The following is a 20,240-nucleotide window of genomic DNA, read 5'->3' as shown; positions in this document are numbered from 1 at the left end:
TCCGACGTTTTATGCGTTGGGCCGGTAGACTCAGCTTTTTGAATCTTGTCGTTCGTGGAGATTCCACTGGAGGCAAATCTCCGCGAACTATGATGCAATCGTCGGCGCCATTCTGTCCCTTTTTGAAAGCTTCCTGAGCGGCCTTGTTGTTTTGCTCCAACTTCTCATCGTCGCATTCGATAACCTTAACACCAAAGTGGTCGATGACGGTGTCATGATCAGCATCCGCTACGTTGTGTTGCGCGCGCAAATGCTTCGCGGCGTTGTGAACAGGGTTCTTGTCAAAGCTAATGTTATGGGTGTCACATCGTATGATGTGGTATTCTCCAGGTTGCTTCGAAATATCAGTGGGGCTGCGAACAATGATGTGCTGTTTGGCCGCCCTGTTATTTTGATAAACCGCGTCGTAATGCACTGATTTTCGTGCACTCTCTACCCGCGCACGCTTGCTACTGTGTGCGACGTTATGACTCCCTTTCCTTTTGCGCGCCTGCCGAAAAATAAAAAAGTCAGTATCGTGAGATTAAACCCCGTTGGGACCACGTAAGCGTATCGCACCTCAAAGACCCCGTTGCGATTGGCGGTAAAAGTTGTGAAGTTGGTTCTGTATCGTCTCCCTAAACTAGAATTTCGCTTCTGTTCTGAAATAGATGATGAGGCCTCATCTGTGTCTGCGCTGAGATTGACAGCGTCAATCAAGTTGGCGGAATTCATGTCGAGGGATTTCAGCCCCGGGCGGCTGAAGAGGATCTGGAGTGTGTTAATGAGAGAATTTGCTGGGCTGTTGACATGGCGCGTGTACGCCACTTGAGTATCCCTGCACGTGGCTCTGGCTCTGTCTTGGTAATCGGTTTCAATTTGCTGTTGTTTACGAATGATGATTGCACGAATCTTGTCTTTTTCCTGGGCGCTGATGCTAATGCAGATGCAGGTCGGGTCAGCAGGAATAGAAGTAGAGGTAAGGTCCTTGTCCTGTTTGACTGTTTTGTAGGGGGGATTAGTTTCGGGCGCGGGCGAATTTGGCAGGCTCCGCTTGCATGCACATGCATTCAGCTCCTGTTGGATGCGATCGAGAAGAGGGCGGCCGGTAGGTGCGGGTACGAGTATAGGTATAGACTGGCCTGAACAAATTGACCTGGATCTGGAGCTTGGACTTAGGCTTGGGCTTGGACATGGGCTTTGACTAGGGTCAAGGCTAGTGGGGATGTTACTGGAGCTGGACCGAGAATGAAAAGAGGTGTCCGATTGTGACGGGTGAAAAGTCATTTCAGGGTTCGCGTGACGGTTGACAGCGGGGATCTCCCAGGGGCACAGACAGAGAACACCGAGTAGCCCGGCCGGGTAAGAGTAGAAGAAGAAGAAAAAAAAGGGAAGGAAAGGGAAAGAGACGTTGGGGCGGGAATGCCTGCCGTTCTTTGTGGAACAGTCAATCCCTTGAAGGAAGGAAGGAAAAACGGGAAGGGGAAGGAGTAAGAAAAAAAAAGCAATAAAAAAAAAAAAGGGAAAGTAGTGTAACCAACAAACAAATGCAAAACAAGAGTAATAAGATAGGCAAAAAGCACGGATACAGTATCCTACAGATCGGCCATAACACACGGCACAGTAAAAGTAAGACTAAGAGTAAAGGTTAAAAGATTGAGTGATTCTACCTTGCAGCTTGCATTGCGTTGAGGGTCGCCAGGGTGTCAGAAGGAATTGACCACTGTAAGCACACAGAGCGGAATAATTTAGTCACCGTATGCCCGCTTAGACCAGCAACTAGGCGATTTTATTTTGACACCTCCACCCTCAAAGGTACAGTAGGGTAGCCAAGCAAAACAAGGATCTAATGCGATTGACCAGAGACGGACAATAATTAAAGCAACCAACCAAGCGAGGGTGAAATGTTACACATTAGCTGGTCCGACCCCGCACGGATTTCCGTACAGCAGAGTTAGTTGACTGAGACAGACTAAGACCAGATCAGATCAGAAAAGAATATGTTGGTTACTGTACTGTTTGTTGGTTTAATTTTCTTTCTCTGTCTTTTCTGTCAGCTTATTTTATAACCTTACCTATACCGGTTCCATCTTTCTGTTGGCTTGGCTGCAAGATCAACACAGCATGAGCAGGGCTGTCATTTCTCTCATTGTCTTGGCAGTAGGTGCGACACACTCACTCACACTCTTCGGTGACTCAGTTAATTAATTCTGTGGCGGCGCCCCTAATTCAGTTTCAGCTCCAGAGTGAGAGAGAGGCAAATAATAATAACGTTACAAACCCCGAAAATGTCACCAGTGGCTTTTCTATCCATTGGTCCACGATCGCCATGATCCCCCCTCCATTCTTAGTCTACTCATGTCATGGTGGCCTGGCCTGGGCCTCGCTTGGGTTGGGGCTGGGGCTGTCGTATGCAAGAGGTTCCACTTTGGTGATAACAATCTCACTCAGTGGCGGGGGTTAATCCAGTCTAGTCGCTTCTTTATTTCCCTTTTGCCGTCTGTTAATCTTGGGGGTTACGCACTATGAGCAATGGCTGACATTCCATTCCACCTACCTGGTGCCCACGCACCAAATGTTCCGGTATCAGCGCAATTAGGTTCCAACTAGTCAATTGTTTCATCTATTGATCAATAGTTACACTATAGTTATAATACTCGTGCTTTCCTGTGCGAATACCCGCTCTTCCTCATTATGGTTTTTCATCGATCCCCAACCAACCCGCTCGAAGCACTCGGGCTCCTCCGTCTGCGTGGCTGACCTCCCCAGCACCAACCACTCATGGTCCTTCTGTCTCCTTTTACCGATAGAATATGCTCCCAGTCTCAGCACCCAACAGCGAATCCGAGTAGTCCCGTCGTACTCAGACTTGGATTTCCCTTTCGGGTCTAGTCTCTGCAGTGTCTGTCTAAGCTCTTCCCTGCCATGCTCATGAGACCTTCTGCACACTGACACTTCCGATCCCCCATTCGCGATCGTAGTATCCGTAGTTGAAAGCACAGTGTCTGGGAAGAAGAATAGACGCGTGCTTCCGAGACGCACAACAAACCAGCCGTGTGGGCCCTGTCGCTCGACATATCCCGTGGCTATTGGTCCCTGTACGACCAGTTTGCTTTTCATCACCCTTCCAAGCGGCGCATCTGGCCCGGTTTCTGAAGTCACCTCAAGAACATTGGCCGCTTTCTCGTATGGCCATTTTCCGTTGCGAAAACAAAGATAGTCAATCTCGCCCGTTATCGAAGCCCAGCTGAAGCTTGGCGCAATATAGCACGAACTGGCTGATTGGACTGCCGTTGATGCTGGTCGACGCCACAGCAGATCAAGCTCGATATTGTCCGCCCATAGTCCAGCGATATAGTCTGAGCCTATCTTCTTCTGCACGATAGCTGCTATAGCAGATATAGCTGGGAGCTTGTCCTCCGATCGCGTGAGCTTTCTCTTAGCATAGTTCTCAACAATCTTGTGCCAAAAGTTGAACGCTTCACTACGTCGGGAAATCTGACTGAGCGGTGTACCACCAAACTCGCGTTGATGGTTCAATCGCGAACCACACTCGCATGCTATCCGTTCCTTACAAGTCCAGACCATCTCCGACGCGGATAGCGACAGAAGACGGGTTGAGAGGATCTTTTCCTGCAGCGTCCAGCCGCGCTGCGTGAGCGGCTCGACAAGTGGCTGCTGATCGTTCTGGGTGTCTTGCCACTGCCAGTGAGCGCCGGTTGCCTGCATAAGTCTCGCCTTAACTGAGACAAGCCCCTTGCCGTTATTGCCCGTCACCGCCGTTTTGAAAACTTGACGGTTATAGTGCGGAGCCTGTGGCGGCGTTTCAAGCCGAGGCTTCAGAAAGTGACTCGTCACGGATGTTGAAGATGCAGCCGCAATAGTAAGATAGGCGTTGGTGTATGTTTCAGCCATCTTCGAGCATTCCTTCTCCCAATCCGCCTGTGAATCTTGAATGATGCATAGTGCATCTATCCATATATATCTGACACCCAGCTGTCTGGTCAGTGCTATCGCATCAACGTATGCTGCTGGTAACCGTTCCAGTGTGACTCCAGATTTCATCTCCTCAATGTTTTCGGCCATGGTTCTGATGGAAGGGTTGCTTCCCCAGCAATAGCTTAGTGCTATGTACTTTTCGGCTTCCTTGTCTATCGTCTCGATCAATCGTACGTGACTATCTTCACTGACTCCAATATCCAAAACACGTGTAGGTAAGTTGGTGTCGTTCTGTTTGCAATGCTTGTGATTCTCCTTGCACATCTTGAGACAAGAATTGATGAAGCTGAGACCTTGTTTTGATAGATGGTCATCACATATATCCGGCAGGGGCTTGATGTGCTTCAATGAATCTCCTTGTGCTATTCTTTGTCAGTCAATGGAAAATGAAATTAGTAAACTACACACCTTCATCGCCGTATAGCTGAAGGAAGGTCTGTGACCGAGCGGGGTTACCAAACGATATCTCTGGATTCCCAGGTCCTATCGGTAGTCGGAGTCGCAGGCGAAGATTTCCTTTCCAACTTAGGCCTAGATCCATCGAGGGCCCGAGTGCCGCAGACGTATCCTGATGAGTGTTTTTAGGTGCTTTTGGAGGTAGCAAGTTATAGTATCTATGACGCATCAGATGGTTGCTCTCGAGTGGCTCATGCGATTAAACATGGCGCATAGACTATGACTTACTCCATTGCTTTCAACATAAATCTGCAACTCTCACAACCACCGTCTGCCGCGTGTCTCATCTGCTCATCATCTCGACGTATCGATACTACAAGTTCGCTCTGATCAATTCTCACGTCATCATTGTCATCCTCATCCACCAAGAGGGCATTAAGGTTGAAGCAGCATGGACAAACCGACTGCAATTCTCCTTCATCACCTTCTCCTCCAAGCTTCTTGATGTGGCTTTCGTGGTTGTCCATCACAGTTGTACAGGTTTCATTGATTCGCTGAGAGATTATTCCAGATTATGCGGCTAACTATCATCATTCGGCACGTGATACCCACAATGCTACTCTAGCTCAGCCTTATGCAATAAGAGCGAATTTCTATTTCTAAAATCCCAAGACCACGCCCATAACAGTCCCTGTTTTTTGTTTGATTATTTCGCTTGCTAAATACACAAATTTCATCTAACAATCAGGCACGCTGACTGGAATATTAATGTGAACACTCGTAGCCAATCCACTCAGACTGGTCTCCTTGAACTCGTTCCTCATGCCCTTGGCTGTCAAACGCATCGCGCGGATGGCATCGTCCAGTCTCACACGTTGAGTACCTGTCTCACTGCTAAGAGCCAGGTTAGCGCTAGAAATCGCCTTTGTGGCACCCAGAGCGTTTCGCTCGATGCATGGGGCTTGGACAAGGCCACCGATGGGATCGCAAGTCAGGCCGAGGTTGTGCTCAATGCCAATCTCGGCAGCCTGCTCGATGGTTTCGGGGCTGGCGCCCATGCATGCTGCGAATGCGCCAGCAGCCATGGAGCAGGCGACACCCACTTCGGCCATACAACCTCCCTCAGCAGCAGAGATGGTGGCACCTCGCTTGTAAAGCATACCGATGGCAGCAGCTGTGAGGAGGAAAGTAGGAATATCTCGCTCAGGGTCATCACTGATGAACTCGGTAGTATACTTGAGCACAGCAGGAATAATACCTGCAGCACCGTTCGTAGGCGCCGTGACAATTCGGCCACCTCCAGCGTTGGTTTCGTTGACAGCAATAGCGTAGACAGAGAGATAGTCCATGGTTGGGAATGTCGTACGGCGCGATGGAGCTGGAGCGATAGGATGGTTCAGAGAACCGTGTATCCTTGGCGGTCCTCGCTTTCGGACACCGCCAGCTGTGAACCTTTCCGGCACCGAAGCGTTGGAAGTGGATGATGGAGTAGCGAGAGCGCTTGGTTGCGAAGTAGCGCCATCTTCACCAATGTTGGGGTCAGGTGAGGAGAACTTGTGCTCCAGCTGAGCAGCAGAGGTATCCGCAGTAGACGAGGGATACAGTCCTCGAGTCAATCGACGGTAAAGTGCGGGCGCTCGTCGATGCAGCTTGAGAGAGCCAGGAAGCTTTGATCCAGTGGGCGCCTGGACACTTTCTAGGATACTAGCATCCATGACGCCCCAGATCTTGAAGATTTTGCGATAGATGTCCTCATCTGTGTAGCCCAGGCTCTTCTCATTCTCATACACCAGCTGCGCAATTGTGAGGTTGTGCTTGCGGCATAGAGAAAGTAGACTAGCGGCATCTCGGAATGGGTACCGCGGATGGGGTGATGAGCTGGTGCTCTTGGTCTCGGACTTGACATCGGTGGAGAGGCCGGTTGGCTCAGCTGACTCTCCGAGGAGGGCCTGCGGTCCTTCATTGGCTTCGTCGAGGACCTTGACTTCGGAACCTGTCCTGCGATCTCCCGCGGCATCGGATCGCCGAATTTCCTTGTAGTACATGTTTTCGGCCAAATCAGCCGGATGGGCCGTCAACTTGAAATCGGGGTCATCGAGCTGTGCGGGGGCATTTGGAGAAAGTGTTTCCTGGGGCGCTATACTGAGAGCGCCATTGACGACGAAACCGCCTCCAACGCTGAACATGTCATTCGTTGCAAGGACATAACCATCTTTGTCGAAGACAGTGAAGCGCATGCCGTTGCTGTGCTGGGGGAGCTTACGTCCCCATTCCCAGATGAACTCCTTGTCGTAGTCGAAGTCGATTTCCTTGCCTTTGGACCCATCTGCAGCCAGACCCCGACCTAGGAAGATTTTCTTGCTGGCTTTGATATCGTTGAAGCGAGTGGGAACGTATCCCGTGTCGATGGTTTCCACGTCGGCGCCTTCGAGACCCAGGAGCAGAGCTGAAGGCGTCATGTGGCCTTCACCTGTGAGCGCAAGACTTCCATAGATAGCCACACGGATCTTGTTGACCTTGGGAAGCAACCCAGCATCGATAAGATCGTTGACGAAAATGTTGCCAGCTCGCATTGGCCCCACGGTGTGGGATGACGAAGGGCCAACGCCAATTGAGAACAAATCAAAGGTAGAGATGACAGCATGCTCATGATCAGCTTCACTGTACGAACTCGACTCATCCTCCATCTCCTCCTCCATCCTGCGGGCCCGTGTTGTGCTGAATGGTCGAGCTCTCAGCTTGGTCACTGAAGCTGGCGCTGACCGCGCAATTGCATTTTGGTTCGGCCACCTTGCAAGGGTTGCCAGGGATCGGGTCGATAAGCATTGCTTTGACGCCCGAAGCAGCGAAAGCTGCCTGAACCCTGCGCGACTCATTGCAGGTTTCTAGGATGTTTTTGTTATTTTGGTGATGTTTCGATTTATTCGGTACTGGGCTGGGCTGAGGTGTGATTGATATTGATATTATATCATAAGCCAAGACCAAGCGGACGTGAACCGCGTATTGCCAACAAGGTGTCCCCTATTGGCCATATCTCTTATCTAGGAGCGGAACATCCTTTTCCCAGCCAATTATTGGCGTCTGCACTATCTCCGGAATCGCTCCCGGACGGTGGGTCGGACGATAAACCGGCGACCGCTCACGTGTCGGATATACGTACCAATCAATCTTCTACCCCAGACCGAAGTCTTCCGGTGAACTATCCCGAATGTGACACGCCTTCCAAAAACATCCGGGGAAGAATTATCTAGTTGCATCAAAACACCATTAGCATTACGTGATTTGTTCGGCATTTGGAGTTGGTGATGCTGTAATTGGTAGAATGCGGGGTGCATACTAAGGTAAACTTTAGTCAGAGCGAGAATGTAGGGTACTTACCCTGTTCTAGATCACAGATTATAAATATCCAGATGAACTCGCAAAATTATGACCAGAGTAGATTTACATAATGAGATGTAGACTCTTCAAATATTAGTCACTGGGTAGCTGCTATCGCTATGTGTCCTTTTCTCAGTGGATTATCTCAAACTTTAAACTTCATGACATGATCATCAGTCCTGTGAAACCACTTGCAATGGACTTGTACCACATTCATTGGAAAGTTAGCCATGCAATGCTTGGCCCATGCTAATGCCTGAGGCGGCTAAAAATAAGCTGACGTCCGGTTGCTTTACACTCTTTCATCTGGAAAGTAACGGTGCATGATCATGATATCATGTCAAGATTGTTACAGTTTCTTTACCTTGAAAATTGTATCTTGTAGATGCACATGATGTTGGGTCTGGGGATATATCATCATAACTTCCTTGCTGCTAAAATGCTGTCCTGAGAAACTTCAGACCCTTCACATCAAGATCCTACAGATGGAGTTTAGAATAGATCAATTCTAAGGCATGCAATGATATCCCTGCTAGCTATAATTAACGCGTAGGCCGTGGAGAATTCTTTAAAGACCTTCAACTTGAACTAGCTGAGAAATTGATAGAAGTCCTGCTAACAATGCTGTATGTGTTACAGCGTGCCTAGATTAGCACGAGAAGTCAGGCTCTCTTGCAGAACCAAAGGGGAGATGAGTGATTCCCTATCTGTCTGTCGTTGCAACGAATTAGCATCGGACTATGTATCTAACCTCCAACTCAGTTCTTTGGACGGTTACATCATTCTTTTACTCCTCGCACCACAAGAGAACAGGAGCACCGGGGCTGGTAGCTAGATGATTCTATGGCTTTGATAGATAGAGTTTTCGATAGGCTGTCTGCACAAGCTTTCCCGACAGAGTTCAACACATGTTAAACATCAAAACTTCGGGTCTTACGAGAGTTAAGTCTGGCTTTTACACGAAGAAAACGTCTTTCAATAGGCTTAATACGAAACAAACTTTCCTTAAATCGCCGCGATAGGATTATTCATCACTAACCGCAACCTAGGCGGTTTCACATCATTAACACGAAAGAAATCCAATGCAATTCCGCTATGACTATGAGAAACAACAAATCTAGATATCTCTACTCTGTCGCGAGACTCATGTTGTACTCCAACTCCCACTCTGCTTGGGAATCTCCCTTTCGTGGCTTGAAGTCCACAGTCAGACCGTCCTTAACAGCAAATACACTATCGTTATCGAGATAGCTTGAGTCAGAGTCGAAAATCTGAGTTACGACAGACTTGTGATCCTTGGCAATAACCTGTGGCGTGTTAAGGTCTTGTGCGATTGGTCATGTCGGAATTGGGCTTACCATGAAATGCAAGTGAGCAGGGCGGTACACGTGGCGGTCCAAGAGGTGAAGGAGCTTGCCTGCAGGGCCATCCTCGGGGACCTTGAAAAAGTAAGCCTTCTGAATGGGGGTAGTAGACTCGGAATATGTAACTTACGGGATAAGGAGTAGGCCGTAAGCAGTAGAAGGAGTATCGACCCTGGTCGTCTGTGATAAACTTGCCACGCAGGTTGTGCTCAACCTGCTTATCATCCTGCTGCTCATACAACCCTGCGTGGTGTCAGCATATGCAGGGAGAATTCGTGAGATAAGCACTTACCGTTTGTGGATGCTTGCCAAACCTCAACGGAGGCATTGGGGATAGGCTTCCCCGTTACTGCCGATGTCACGGTACCGTACAGGTAGGCAACCTTGCCATCACTGGGAGTATCGAAGGAAATAGTAGTGCCATTCTCACGAGTGGGTGTATCGTGGCGCCAGAAAGGTCCGAGAATGGCAGTTTCAGTTCCAGAGAAACCATTCTTGGCTGCTTGACGGTGTGTGATATCGTCAACAAGACTGAATAAATGTTAGGAACATCAAACAGGAACAGGAAAGGAAGTAAATACCTCTCGAGACCGATAACATCGCACATCAATTGTCCCTCATTTCGCTTCTCGGTACTCATTTGACCAGCCCAGTTAATCATCTGAACAGCCGACATCCACTCATCGCAGGTAAGTTGCGTCTCGCGAGCGAAGTCATGCATGTGTTGAACGAATGAGGACATAACCTCTCTCATTCGGGGATCAGTCTTGGGGCCGAACGAGTCAATGACTTGCTTTGTGAAGGCCTGACCGAGGCCCTCCTCCTTAGCGACGCCATTGGCGTTTCCGCCAGTTGCCTCTGCTGATGGTGACATTATTGCTATGTGTTGGGTATAAGTGGGAAGTGTGATGTTGGTAGTCTTAAGACAATTGGGACAATGGATATATGGAGAGTGAAGGGTATATAGATGATGTGAAAAGGAGATGGCTTTGCTGATCGACGTTCTAATAAAGAGATTCGAGATTCGCTTATGAGTTGGATCCAATACAGAGATGGTGTCTTGACCCCGCAATTCACCAACTCATGGTTCGATTCGGATATAGTCAGAACAAGGTGCGGCTAAGGGACTTTCGGCTGCATCTGCGGGGTTGAACTTCTAAGCCAACCAGAAACATGATGATTGCATTTACGAGTCTCGGCAACAATTGAGTTGGTCTTGGTGCCACATTCTTTCGGATGTCGGGACACGCCGATCGGATGTATAGAAGTGAGGGGGATCAACCCGCCCTGATGCCGACGCCATTGAATAGTGGATTGACCCTTCTGTAGCCGCTAGTAATGGAACCCGTGGTCGCCCCAAGTTAGGCCGCTGTAACAGCGGGAGTCTCATGATGGAGAATTATGATCAACCGGCCACCATAGAATTCTAGCATGTCGCGTTATTATTGTAGAAGGAATAATTCTAATCGATGTTGTTTAATTTAATCTTTATAGACTAGATACCGATATTCAATGATAGAAATTTACTTTGACAGCTTGTGATCTGGCTCATCACCAAAGTCCCATGTCGGCTTATCCGCACCATTCGGTCGACTCGCCCTCCTAAACCCAACGCCAACACCCTCGATATCCACCACGGGCGGCACAGCTTCCACCTCAGCTTTGTACGCATTAGAGTACCACTTCTCAACATACTTATCGCTCAAGAAAAGCTCAGGGTATATCTCCCTCATTCTGAGTAGCGCTGTTCCAGAGATCTGATCGACGCTATGCGCATGTCGCAAGGCGAGGAAGTCAGGGCCAATATCTTGTCTTAATCTCTCCTTGACCTCTTCGGAATATTGTCCAACTTTGAAGAGCAGAAGGTCGTAGTGAAGAAGGGAAGCTTTTCCGTGCCATGATCCACCCTTGGTAGCTCGGTGGTAGAGACCTACCAATGCTGTGATGGCACCGATACAACCTGTTCCGTAGTCTGAGATGGGAAAAGGAGGGACCATGGGCTCTGAGATACCCATGAAGCGACCTTGCTCCCAAGCGATGCCACTGACCTGTACCATTGTTAGTATCCATATGTCAGAGCACTGCCAGAAGACTTACACAGTCTGCAATCTGCTGCCATCCAGGACGACCAGCCCACTCTCCTTGATACCCGAAGCAGTTCTCATTCACGTACACAAAGCCCTTACCGCGCTCCTTGGCAAGCTTTGTAAGTGCAGTGGCGCCGTACCCAAGCTTCTCCAGAGCCCCGGGTCGATATCCATCGACGACAACATCTGCTTCGGCAAGCAGGCGCTCAAACTCGGCTCTTCCATCCTCTGACTTCAAATTCAGCTCTGCAGCGTGCTTTCCCATGTTTCCATCTACCTGGAAGAAAGGCACGTCGCTGAGGTTGGGGCTTGTGATCTTGAGAACATCGGCACCGTACTCGCCGAGGATACGGGTGATGATGGGTCCAGCGATGATACGACACAGCTCAAGAACCTTGAGACCTGAGAGAATCCTTGTGGGTTGTTCTGGGCTAGGAGTCAAAGGACATTTTGGTGTCTCTGACTCGAGGTTTTCTACCGACCATGGTGGAAGGGCCATGTTTGTTTTCCCCTTCGTAGTCTGTGAGTTTCAGAGTTCGAATGAGTCAGAGGTGTCAGGTACTTACGTGCTCAGTTTGGACAAAGTCCTCATGCTTCAAAGCAGGCACTCCAGCTTGTCGATTCGCTGCATTCATGCTCTCCAGCTCTTGCACGGTGAACTTTTGCACCGCAGGCTCAATGGCCTCCACTATGCTCTCATGAGTCTGCAAGTCAGGCCTGAAAGGCTCTAGACCTATCATCTTTAGAGTGGTCGAAGCCTCCAGGGATCCATGGATGTGATAGTATTCTCCAGGGTTCTTGGTCTCATAAAGATTCGCCGACATGCGACGATATGGGTTGGATTGCGCTTGCAGCAAATCGGTGTCTAGGCATTGTTAGTGTCTCTCACTGAATGATAACCCTCTCACAAATACTGACCTTTGAGCTTAGCTTTGACACCAGGATCAAGCTTTCCAAGGCCACCAACTTTGGCCATGTATGCTTGGCAAAGAAAAGCTGTTGTCTTCTCCAGGTCGACATTGATCTTTCTAGTCTGAGATTCCCCAGCCACTGAATCAGCTAGTAGGCACGCCACAGCACCTTCGACAGCCTTCAGCGCCGCGGTTGTTTCTGTCTCCTTGAAAGGAATTGGGAAATATGGTGCATCACGGCTTGATGTAAACTTGATGCTGTCTCGGAGCTGCTTGACACCAGCCGGCAGAGCTGTTTCATCGAATTGATCGCATAGATAGTTAAATATGCGCTTACTCTCCTCCACTGAGGAATATTCGTTCTTGTTAATGCTACCCATCGTGACGGTGTTTAGTTGTGATTAGTCAGGCGGAAACATCCACTTAAGCCGTGATGCGAGGTGCTTGTGAAGACGAAGCCTTTATACGGCCATACACGATTCGGTTTGAAATGAGAACTATGCGGAAACCGACGGCAAATCGGATTAAAAGATATCCACTATATTTTCCAAGCCTCATGCTGTGGAATCGACACTACTTCATGATCATGTCACCAAGACCCAATATTTCGTAGCAGCGTGCGTTAGTGGAAGTCGGCTGACCCCATTGCCGAAGCTCTCTCATCCGGCTTCCGACACCAAAACTCGCCCTTCCAATTGCCACACTAATACATTCTGAGGCATTTCAGTTGCGAGATAGCATACTCAACAAGGCTATATCGACAAGTTGATGCACAGTCACTTCACTTTTCCAGATATTCTATTGTTGATACTGGTGGCTGATTTCGAAACACAATGCCATTCCTTGAAGTCAAAAGCAAGAAGCTGTTCTACGCTCGCGTAGAGGGTAAGGTACAGCCTAAAGGCCCCAACCCAGTGCTGGTATTCATTCACGGGCTGGGTTCGTCTCATACATTCTACATACCTGTCATGCACCAGCTTGCAGAATCAGGATATACTTCAGTCGCACTAGATGTCTATGGTAAGAACTTCCATGTTGGGTGCCTGTAATCGGTTGCTAAGAGAGGCCTAGGAAGCGCCCAGTCTCAACTGGTGTCTGGAGTTGAAGCTCCTACTTTCGAAACTATCGTGGACGATATTCTAGGCTTACTGCAAGGCCTGGACATCCCCTCAGATAACATTGTCGCTGTTGGACATTCGATGGGCGGTATTGTTGTGCCCATGCTGGCGTCCAAATATCGTATTCAGGGAGCAGTTCTCCTCGGCCCTGTGCTACCCAGGCCCGCACTGGCAGATATCTTCAATGCCCGGATAGAGACAGTTAAAAAACGTCAGTGTCTTCTAGCTCTCAGATCATGATTCTTAGCTGACCTGGCGCTACAGATGGAATGGAACCAATGGCCGAAACTATTCCTTTCGCTGCCACAGGCTCAAAGGCCACTCTTTTTCAAAAGGCATTCATTAGGACACTCTTACTATCACAGAAGCCAGAAGGATATAATGCTTTATGCGGAGCCATTGCAAAGGCAGAGGTACCTTCATACTCGACTATCAGCTCCCCGGTGCTCGTTTTGGCTGGAGAAGAGGACAAGACGAGTCCCGTAGCTGACGCGCAGAAGATCTTTGACGAGTAAGTGTTTATTATTATTTGTAGTCTATTTATTCCAAGAGGGAAGCTGACTTTTAACTGTAGCTGGGGTTGTGATAAATCTGCAAAGACGATGCAAGTTTTGCCTGGAGTAGGACATTGGCACTGCATAGAGGCAGCAGATGCGATCGCGGTCGGCATTGAGGAATTCGTTTCCAAATTACCTTAGATATAGATTGGAGATTAAACCGACTACCAATGATCATTTAAAGACTACTACTCAGTTCTTAGCTATTAATTCCGTGGTATTTTGACATGCAGATAATGATCAACATATTCAGCTTGAGGTACTGAACCTGACTCACTAAAATCAATAGCGTAGTCTGCACTATAATGCCCTTCAGCAACACCGTCGGCTACCGGATTTACCCTCCGGCACTAGGAATTTAGAGGGTCTAGACCAATTTACGTCAGCGGACATGACACCTAATTCCAGTACCCCATCTTCCCCATCCGTCACCTAATGAACCAATAAAGACCAGGCCATATCCGACAGTTGGCGGCCCGCGGCTTCATTCAATCCTCACACGACCAGACCAGACCACATTCCCAATGCCTACCAGGAGGGTCCGAGACTCTGAAAGAAGACGTTGCGCCGAGGCTTGCGAAAGCTGCAAGCGTCGCAAGCAAAGATGCGATGGTCGTCGTCCTTGTGCACGCTGCATCAAGCGAGGTCTTGGTCATGACTGTCGCGAAGCTTCGGGTTCGGTTCCTGGGGCACAACGCATTCTTGCTTCGTCGCTGCCGAGTCCCGATCCTGAAAGACTGGGGAGTATCACGGAACAGCCTACCCCGGCGGGAAGTATAACTGTTGGTTCCAGATCGGGATTGACTTCGGTGGAGGATACCTTTGTTGATGATGGTGCTTCTCAATTGCTCTCTGATACGCAACCTGAGCGCCTTCCCCGGATGTCGCGGCTTGTGCAGGATACCAGAGGGGAATACATGTTCATTGGGGATTCTGCGACGCTATCGTTCCTGCAAAACATTCGGAGGATTGTAAGGCGGAGCATTGGAGATTGTGCGCTTGTTGACGATCCATTGAGACATGGCATCGTCGAATCATCACCTGAAACACGGCGAGGATGGATCTTGTCCAGTGCTCAAAACCCACCACCACAGCAGAGCGAGCAGGATGTCAACTATCTGCTGAAGTGGTACATGCAATCAACCAATTGTGTGCTACTCTTGTTCGACCAGAAGGAACTTGACCAAGGGATTCGCAAATGGATAGAGGACGGACAAGAGAGTGCCGACCCAGCCAGTTCCGTCTACCACCTCGTCTTTGCCATCGGCGCGCAGACAGGACCAGAAGACAAAGATGATTTGGCCGAGACCTTCTTCAACTATGCTCGATACCTGACAGTCGACACTCTGGTAGAAGAGCCAGGCATCATCACTATCCAAGCCTTGGTTCTTATCGCAATGTATCTTTTGGGTGCATCTCGTCGCAACGCAGCCTTCATGTACCTTGGAATGGGTGTGCGAGCTGCGTATGCAATTGGACTACATCGTCACGATATATCCTCGCTCTTCTCACAGACAGAGGGTCGCGCAAGGGAACAGCTCTGGAAAGGCATACGCATTCTCGACTTGTTCATGAGCGCATCTCTTGGTCGACCCCCATCGACATCGGAACTGCGCGATACGACGAATTCGCAAAATTACTCCGCTTGCAACGACTTGTCAATGATCTTTGAGTCTATTCTTACCGATGTATACGCCAAGAGGATGATATCGCCCGAGATACTGGATCGTATCAGCAAGCATATGCGAAGATGGACTTTGCAATGCAGTGAAGGGTTGGCTATGGACGGCATTGAGTCGGAAGACTTGATTCGTGACACAGATGGAAACCAACAACCTAATATCGGCATCATGCACTTGAAGCTGACTGGACATTGGACTGTCATGCTACTATCACTCCCATTTCTGCACAAGGCGGTTTCTCAACACGTTGAGGAAACAGAGCAATCCTCGAACAGGACTACCAAGCGCGCATCCTCATCAAACCAAGTTCTTGTGCATTCTTGTCTGGAATCGGCAGTACGAACAGTTGATCTGCTGCAAACCCTCTTCAAGACAGGCACCATACCAAAGCGATTACCAATAGTAGGAAATTCAGCATTTGTGTCAGGGCTAGTACTCGGAGCAGCCATATTCGGCGACTTCGACAACTCCTTCCCACTTGAAAAGAGTCTTCATGCAGCAAGAGGTGTTCTCGAGCGTTTAGCCCGGTACGATGCTGTCTCAAAACGTCATTTAATGATCCTGGATCATCTTCAAGGAGCATGCGATATTTACATGGACAACCGGGCCAGACTGCGCATGGAGCGTCAAGGCCATCTTGTAAACGGTCTATTCGGAAGTATTCATACCATTGGAAAATCGCCATTAAGAAATTCTCAACTAGGCGAGGTGAACTTCCGAATATCGTCAACTGAGGGACTTCAAACGCAACCTCAGACGCCGAGACCTGGGCAGGCGATGAACCAGGAGATGACAGATGAGCAACAGGGATTCACTATGGAAGGAGGCCAAGTGGACTTTGATGTTGAGGGGGCGACTGATGCTTTCCTGGGCATCTCTCCAAATATGCTCTGGTTCGACTCTTTTGATACGACGATGTCGCTATTTCCAATTGTCGATACACAAATAATGGGCGAAGATATGATATGATTTACGACACTAAGAAATGACAAAAAGGGAATTCGGTCGTTATTGATTGCGAATCGCAAGGATAAAAAGAGCGTTGCATGGTATCTGGTAGGGTGACCCGCACTTTCGGACATCCGAAGGGCGCGATAGCTTCATCTGGCTTACAAATCTATATTTTAGTTATATGCCATTGGTTTACGGAATAATAAGTCTGGGTAATACTGGACACAGGCTAATGAGCTCATTCGTGCCAAACATTACATGAATCCTTCATTTGTCAGATAACGTTGTTCAATTGTGGTCGGTGGAGATATTAAAATCCGCTCATCGCCAGCCCCTCTTGATCTTACATCATTCACTGTACACCTCCTTCAACACTCCAAACCTTTCCTGGCAGGATCACAACTCAGACTCACTTGAATTAAAAGTACCTCTTGGGGAAACAGCATCGCCTCCGAAACAACATTATTCAACATGCCATCACCAATCCGAGCAAAGCACTTAGTGCCAGGCGATAAGATCGCCTTCATCTCACCATCAGAACGAATCAACGGCACCTTCCCAACTGTCATAGATAGAGCCACAGAAGTCCTCACAAACAAGGGCTTTCAAGTCCAGACCTTCTTCAACGAAGATAAAGGAATCCAGTCCTGCATTGAGAACCGTCTCTCCGAGATGCGGGCAGCGTTCTCAGACCCCAGCATATCAGCCATCATCACCACCATCGGTGGCACAACTTTCACAGAGCTTCTTCCCGCTCTGATCGCTGACAAAGATTTGCATGAGACTATTCGCGCCAATCCTAAAGTCGTCGTGGGATATTCCGACATCACGGGCTTGCATTGGTTCTTGTACGCCATGACAGGTCTGCGCACTTTCTATGGCCCAGGTGCTGTTCCTGAAATTGGTGAGCCCAATGATATAAACGACAGAGATACGCCACTGGCTTTCTGCGTGGACAATCTGATGCGCGCTATCGCGTCTCCTGAACCTCTGGGTCAAATTCCACGGTCGAGATACTATGCTCCTAGAGGAGCACCTTTCTTCACGGATGCGACATCAACAGAACCACCAAAGGTTGTCAGCACAAGCGAGTGGCAGTGGTTGAGACCTGGCAAAGCCCAAGGTCGATTGTTTGGAGGCTGTCTCACCGTCGTTGCACGTTTAGGTGGAATTCAAGCTATAGTCCCTGACTGGCGTGGCCGAATTGTCTTTCTCGAGACGGCTACGAACGAAGACGCGTCAGGCGGGAACCCACCTCACCGTGTTCAAGCGGCATTTGCGGATTTGATAGCCCAAGGTGTCTTTGAGGAAGCAGCAGGTCTGGTAGTGGGACGACCGTACGGGTATGACTCAGAAGAGGATAGGGATACATATGCTGGTATCATCAAGGGTCTTTTCTGCGAGGGACGCCTGGCATCAAAGAACTTCCCCATCTTGTTTAATGTTGACATTGGGCATACTGTGCCGATGGTTACGTTGCCTTATGATGCGTTGGCGGAACTCGACTCTGAGACTGGCACTTTTGCTGTGTTGGAAGCTGGGGTGGAGTGAAAGGAACAGCAGAGATATATATAACCATGATATCAACATCATCAATCCGTTATCCATCGTTTATATGTATCCGAGAAATTATATACATTAGTCATACATGGTATCTTTGTTTAAACATCATAAAATCGTTAGCGGAACTCTCTTGAGAGTGTCGCCAACTGTGCTTGGGCGACACTATCAAGTAAGCTCCAATGGCAATCAAACTTAACCCTACGGCCCTAGACGATGCGATTCGCAGAGGTTATTGTGACAGAACTCGTCCTTGTCTGAGGCCCTCTGTCTTGTTCCACCGTATTTTGAGTTTGCCAGGTCGTGATGGGCTTTCAGGCACACTCTCACATCCATATACCCCCGAGTCCCTTCTGCCCTAGTTGATAGACGAGACCTACCCACGACAAGACCAGGTCGGACTGTTCTGAAGCGGGTGACGGACCGCATACGTATCCTACCCTCAGGAGTGCTTGGTAATACCATGTGCCATCGCCTGGCATTCTCAGAGGAGAGAACACCTTTTCCAACATATATAAGCGGCTCGGCCGGGTAGAGTTCCCTTGGGAGTGGCGGGGGACAGCAGGGTGAGACAAAGCGACGGTCGCATTTGCGATTCTAGGTGGTTGTCGTAGCATCCGCATTCCAGGGTTGTTGGCTAATTTCGTTGCCGCGCCATAACGCCTCCCTTGACCCCCTCCATTAAGGAGGCCACGTCGTTGGTCAAACCCAATGAAAAAGGTTTGGCGTTTGTTTTTCGTTTGCTGGTTAAATCTAACCTCGCTGCTCCGACCGAAGAAGGGCCACGCCAGTGACAATAGTGAGTGTAAAGAAGACGGAGGTAGCTACGATTAATATGGTCGCGTATCGATCCCACTCGGCGCCATCATACTTTCGAAGATCTTTCGTCCAGTCGGGCATATCGATAGTCCCTCCCTGTACGAGCCATGTCGAGACGAAGATCAAGAAGACGATGAGTGCGAAGAGAGCCTGCCAAATGCCAAAAAGATTTCTTCCCACGGACGAAGTCCGGAAGCGTCGCATCATCTTGCTGTTAGACATGATGGCTGGGCAGTAAACAATAAAGATATATGGTAAACAGATAGATGGGAAATATGGTTACAACGCATGGTAAATGGCATATGAGGCACCGAATAACGGTGCAGAGCAGAGAACGGTCCTGCAAGGTATTTAATCGACAGATGCACTAACTCTGTAGGGCTCGGGGAATATTAAAGTGCCGGTTGACTGCCATCCCTTGGCTGGAAGATCATTTGACGTGACGTGGTGGTCTGATATAAGCGCTAGATCTGCGGGGGTGCTGAGACGGAGGCTTGCTTGTCCTTGGTTTCGGCAGGGAATTTCATGGTCGTCAGCCAACTGTGAACAAAGGCTGGGCTTGGGTAACATGGATCATGGCACTCAGCTGGACGACATCTCCAATCAGAACAAAGCATTTCCCCGAAGCTCCCGAAACAATGACAAACGTTGCACACCTTATTTTCTCCAGATGCTCAAAGCTCCTCGTAAACTACAAAAAGAGGGAAGACGCGGAGCACGGGCTCAAACGGCTTCCGCGGATCAGCGAGTCCGTTGATCTGTCATAGATCAGATCGGCCAAGACGTTTTGTCCAAGATGCCTCTGCTAGCGCGATTCTGACTTTGTCGCGAGTGCAAATTCACTAAGAAGGAAGAGAAAGTTGATTGCAATTGACCTTCTATCATCAAAGTTGAATCGCCGGGCATGCCGTATATTTGCCTGGTTCAGTGATTAGGTGGCGTAAGAACAAAGACATAATTGCTTTTGAGCCAAGGCGTTGTCCGTGTTCCATGGAAAAAGGACCAATTGAATATGTCTCTTCTTGGCTGCTGCTGCTGCTGGTCGTGTGACGTCAAAGACAAGGCAGTGCCGGGCATCATTTTGTAAGTTTCAATAAGCACAGCCCACTAAAGGTACATATTATTTAAAAAGATTGAAAGAATTACATAAGCTCAAGCGAAAGCAGCTTGGCGCAGTGGAAGCGCGGTATGTTTATCTCAGAATTCGAGGTCTCATCAGGCACTAACCCCTCTCAGCCGGGCTCATAACCCGGAGGTCACTGGATCGAAACCAGTAGCTGCTATTGAAGCATTACTTTTTTGCATTTTTCCACGCATAGAAACCGTTCCTTATTGTTTGCGCTTTCTTTGTTCCCTTAACCAAGATTTTTATCTCCTCCGTTCTTGTATTGTCGATATTTTGGTAACCCGAATGTAAGATACAGGACAAGTAGGGGTTG

General features: G+C 48.9%; 6 protein-coding genes and 1 non-coding gene across 7 annotated transcripts; 3 read left to right on the top strand and 4 right to left on the bottom strand.

Moving 5' to 3' along the window:
* Window positions 1–2,531: 2,531 nt before the first annotated feature.
* B0J16DRAFT_292381 (heterokaryon incompatibility protein-domain-containing protein) lies at window positions 2,532–4,906 on the bottom strand. Its single transcript, XM_046124324.1, has 3 exons — window positions 4,663–4,906; window positions 4,387–4,592; window positions 2,532–4,340 (listed from the first exon to the last, which is right to left on the bottom strand). Exons 1-3 carry the CDS (start codon window positions 4,899–4,901, stop codon window positions 2,617–2,619), a joined length of 2,169 nt encoding a protein of 722 aa, XP_045978942.1. The 5' UTR covers window positions 4,902–4,906; the 3' UTR covers window positions 2,532–2,616.
* Window positions 4,907–4,911: 5 nt separating this feature from the next.
* On the bottom strand, window positions 4,912–7,349 carry B0J16DRAFT_348860 (serine dehydratase alpha chain-domain-containing protein). The gene has a single exon (XM_046128804.1). It carries the CDS (start codon window positions 7,248–7,250, stop codon window positions 5,112–5,114), a length of 2,139 nt encoding a protein of 712 aa, XP_045978941.1. The 5' UTR covers window positions 7,251–7,349; the 3' UTR covers window positions 4,912–5,111.
* Window positions 7,350–8,823: 1,474 nt separating this feature from the next.
* On the bottom strand, window positions 8,824–10,155 carry B0J16DRAFT_375417 (Intradiol ring-cleavage dioxygenase). The gene is made up of 5 exons (XM_046130689.1): window positions 9,698–10,155; window positions 9,409–9,647; window positions 9,247–9,359; window positions 9,111–9,191; window positions 8,824–9,059 (listed from the first exon to the last, which is right to left on the bottom strand). Exons 1-5 carry the CDS (start codon window positions 9,988–9,990, stop codon window positions 8,880–8,882), a joined length of 906 nt encoding a protein of 301 aa, XP_045978940.1. The 5' UTR covers window positions 9,991–10,155; the 3' UTR covers window positions 8,824–8,879.
* A 430-nt stretch (window positions 10,156–10,585) lies between these two features.
* On the bottom strand, window positions 10,586–12,577 carry B0J16DRAFT_418069 (CoA-transferase family III domain-containing protein). The gene is made up of 4 exons (XM_046133733.1): window positions 12,122–12,577; window positions 11,770–12,068; window positions 11,214–11,714; window positions 10,586–11,164 (listed from the first exon to the last, which is right to left on the bottom strand). The coding sequence occupies exons 1-4, from the start codon at window positions 12,492–12,494 to the stop codon at window positions 10,640–10,642; spliced, it is 1,698 nt and encodes a 565-aa protein (XP_045978939.1). The 5' UTR covers window positions 12,495–12,577; the 3' UTR covers window positions 10,586–10,639.
* A 259-nt stretch (window positions 12,578–12,836) lies between these two features.
* Window positions 12,837–16,687, top strand: B0J16DRAFT_310071 (uncharacterized protein). Its single transcript, XM_046124943.1, has 5 exons — window positions 12,837–13,134; window positions 13,186–13,443; window positions 13,497–13,743; window positions 13,807–13,852; window positions 14,362–16,687. The coding sequence occupies exons 1-5, from the start codon at window positions 12,948–12,950 to the stop codon at window positions 16,438–16,440; spliced, it is 2,817 nt and encodes a 938-aa protein (XP_045978938.1). The 5' UTR covers window positions 12,837–12,947; the 3' UTR covers window positions 16,441–16,687.
* B0J16DRAFT_183322 (peptidase family S66) lies at window positions 16,675–18,012 on the top strand. The gene has a single exon (XM_046122668.1). It carries the CDS (start codon window positions 16,894–16,896, stop codon window positions 17,971–17,973), a length of 1,080 nt encoding a protein of 359 aa, XP_045978937.1. The 5' UTR covers window positions 16,675–16,893; the 3' UTR covers window positions 17,974–18,012.
* Window positions 18,013–19,962: 1,950 nt separating this feature from the next.
* B0J16DRAFT_t301 lies at window positions 19,963–20,084 on the top strand. Its single transcript has one exon. It is a non-coding gene; the product is annotated as a tRNA-Ile (tRNA).
* Window positions 20,085–20,240: the final 156 nt, after the last annotated feature.

The sequence above is a fragment of the Fusarium flagelliforme genome (assembly GCF_020744385.1).
Source record: "Fusarium flagelliforme strain FIESC 12 MPI-CAGE-AA-0113 chromosome Unknown B0J16scaffold_7, whole genome shotgun sequence".
In the NCBI taxonomy this organism is placed as follows: Eukaryota; Fungi; Ascomycota; class Sordariomycetes; order Hypocreales; family Nectriaceae; genus Fusarium; species Fusarium flagelliforme.
The sequence above is the reverse complement of the archived record's forward strand: the minus strand, read 5'-3'. Positions and strand labels throughout refer to the sequence as shown.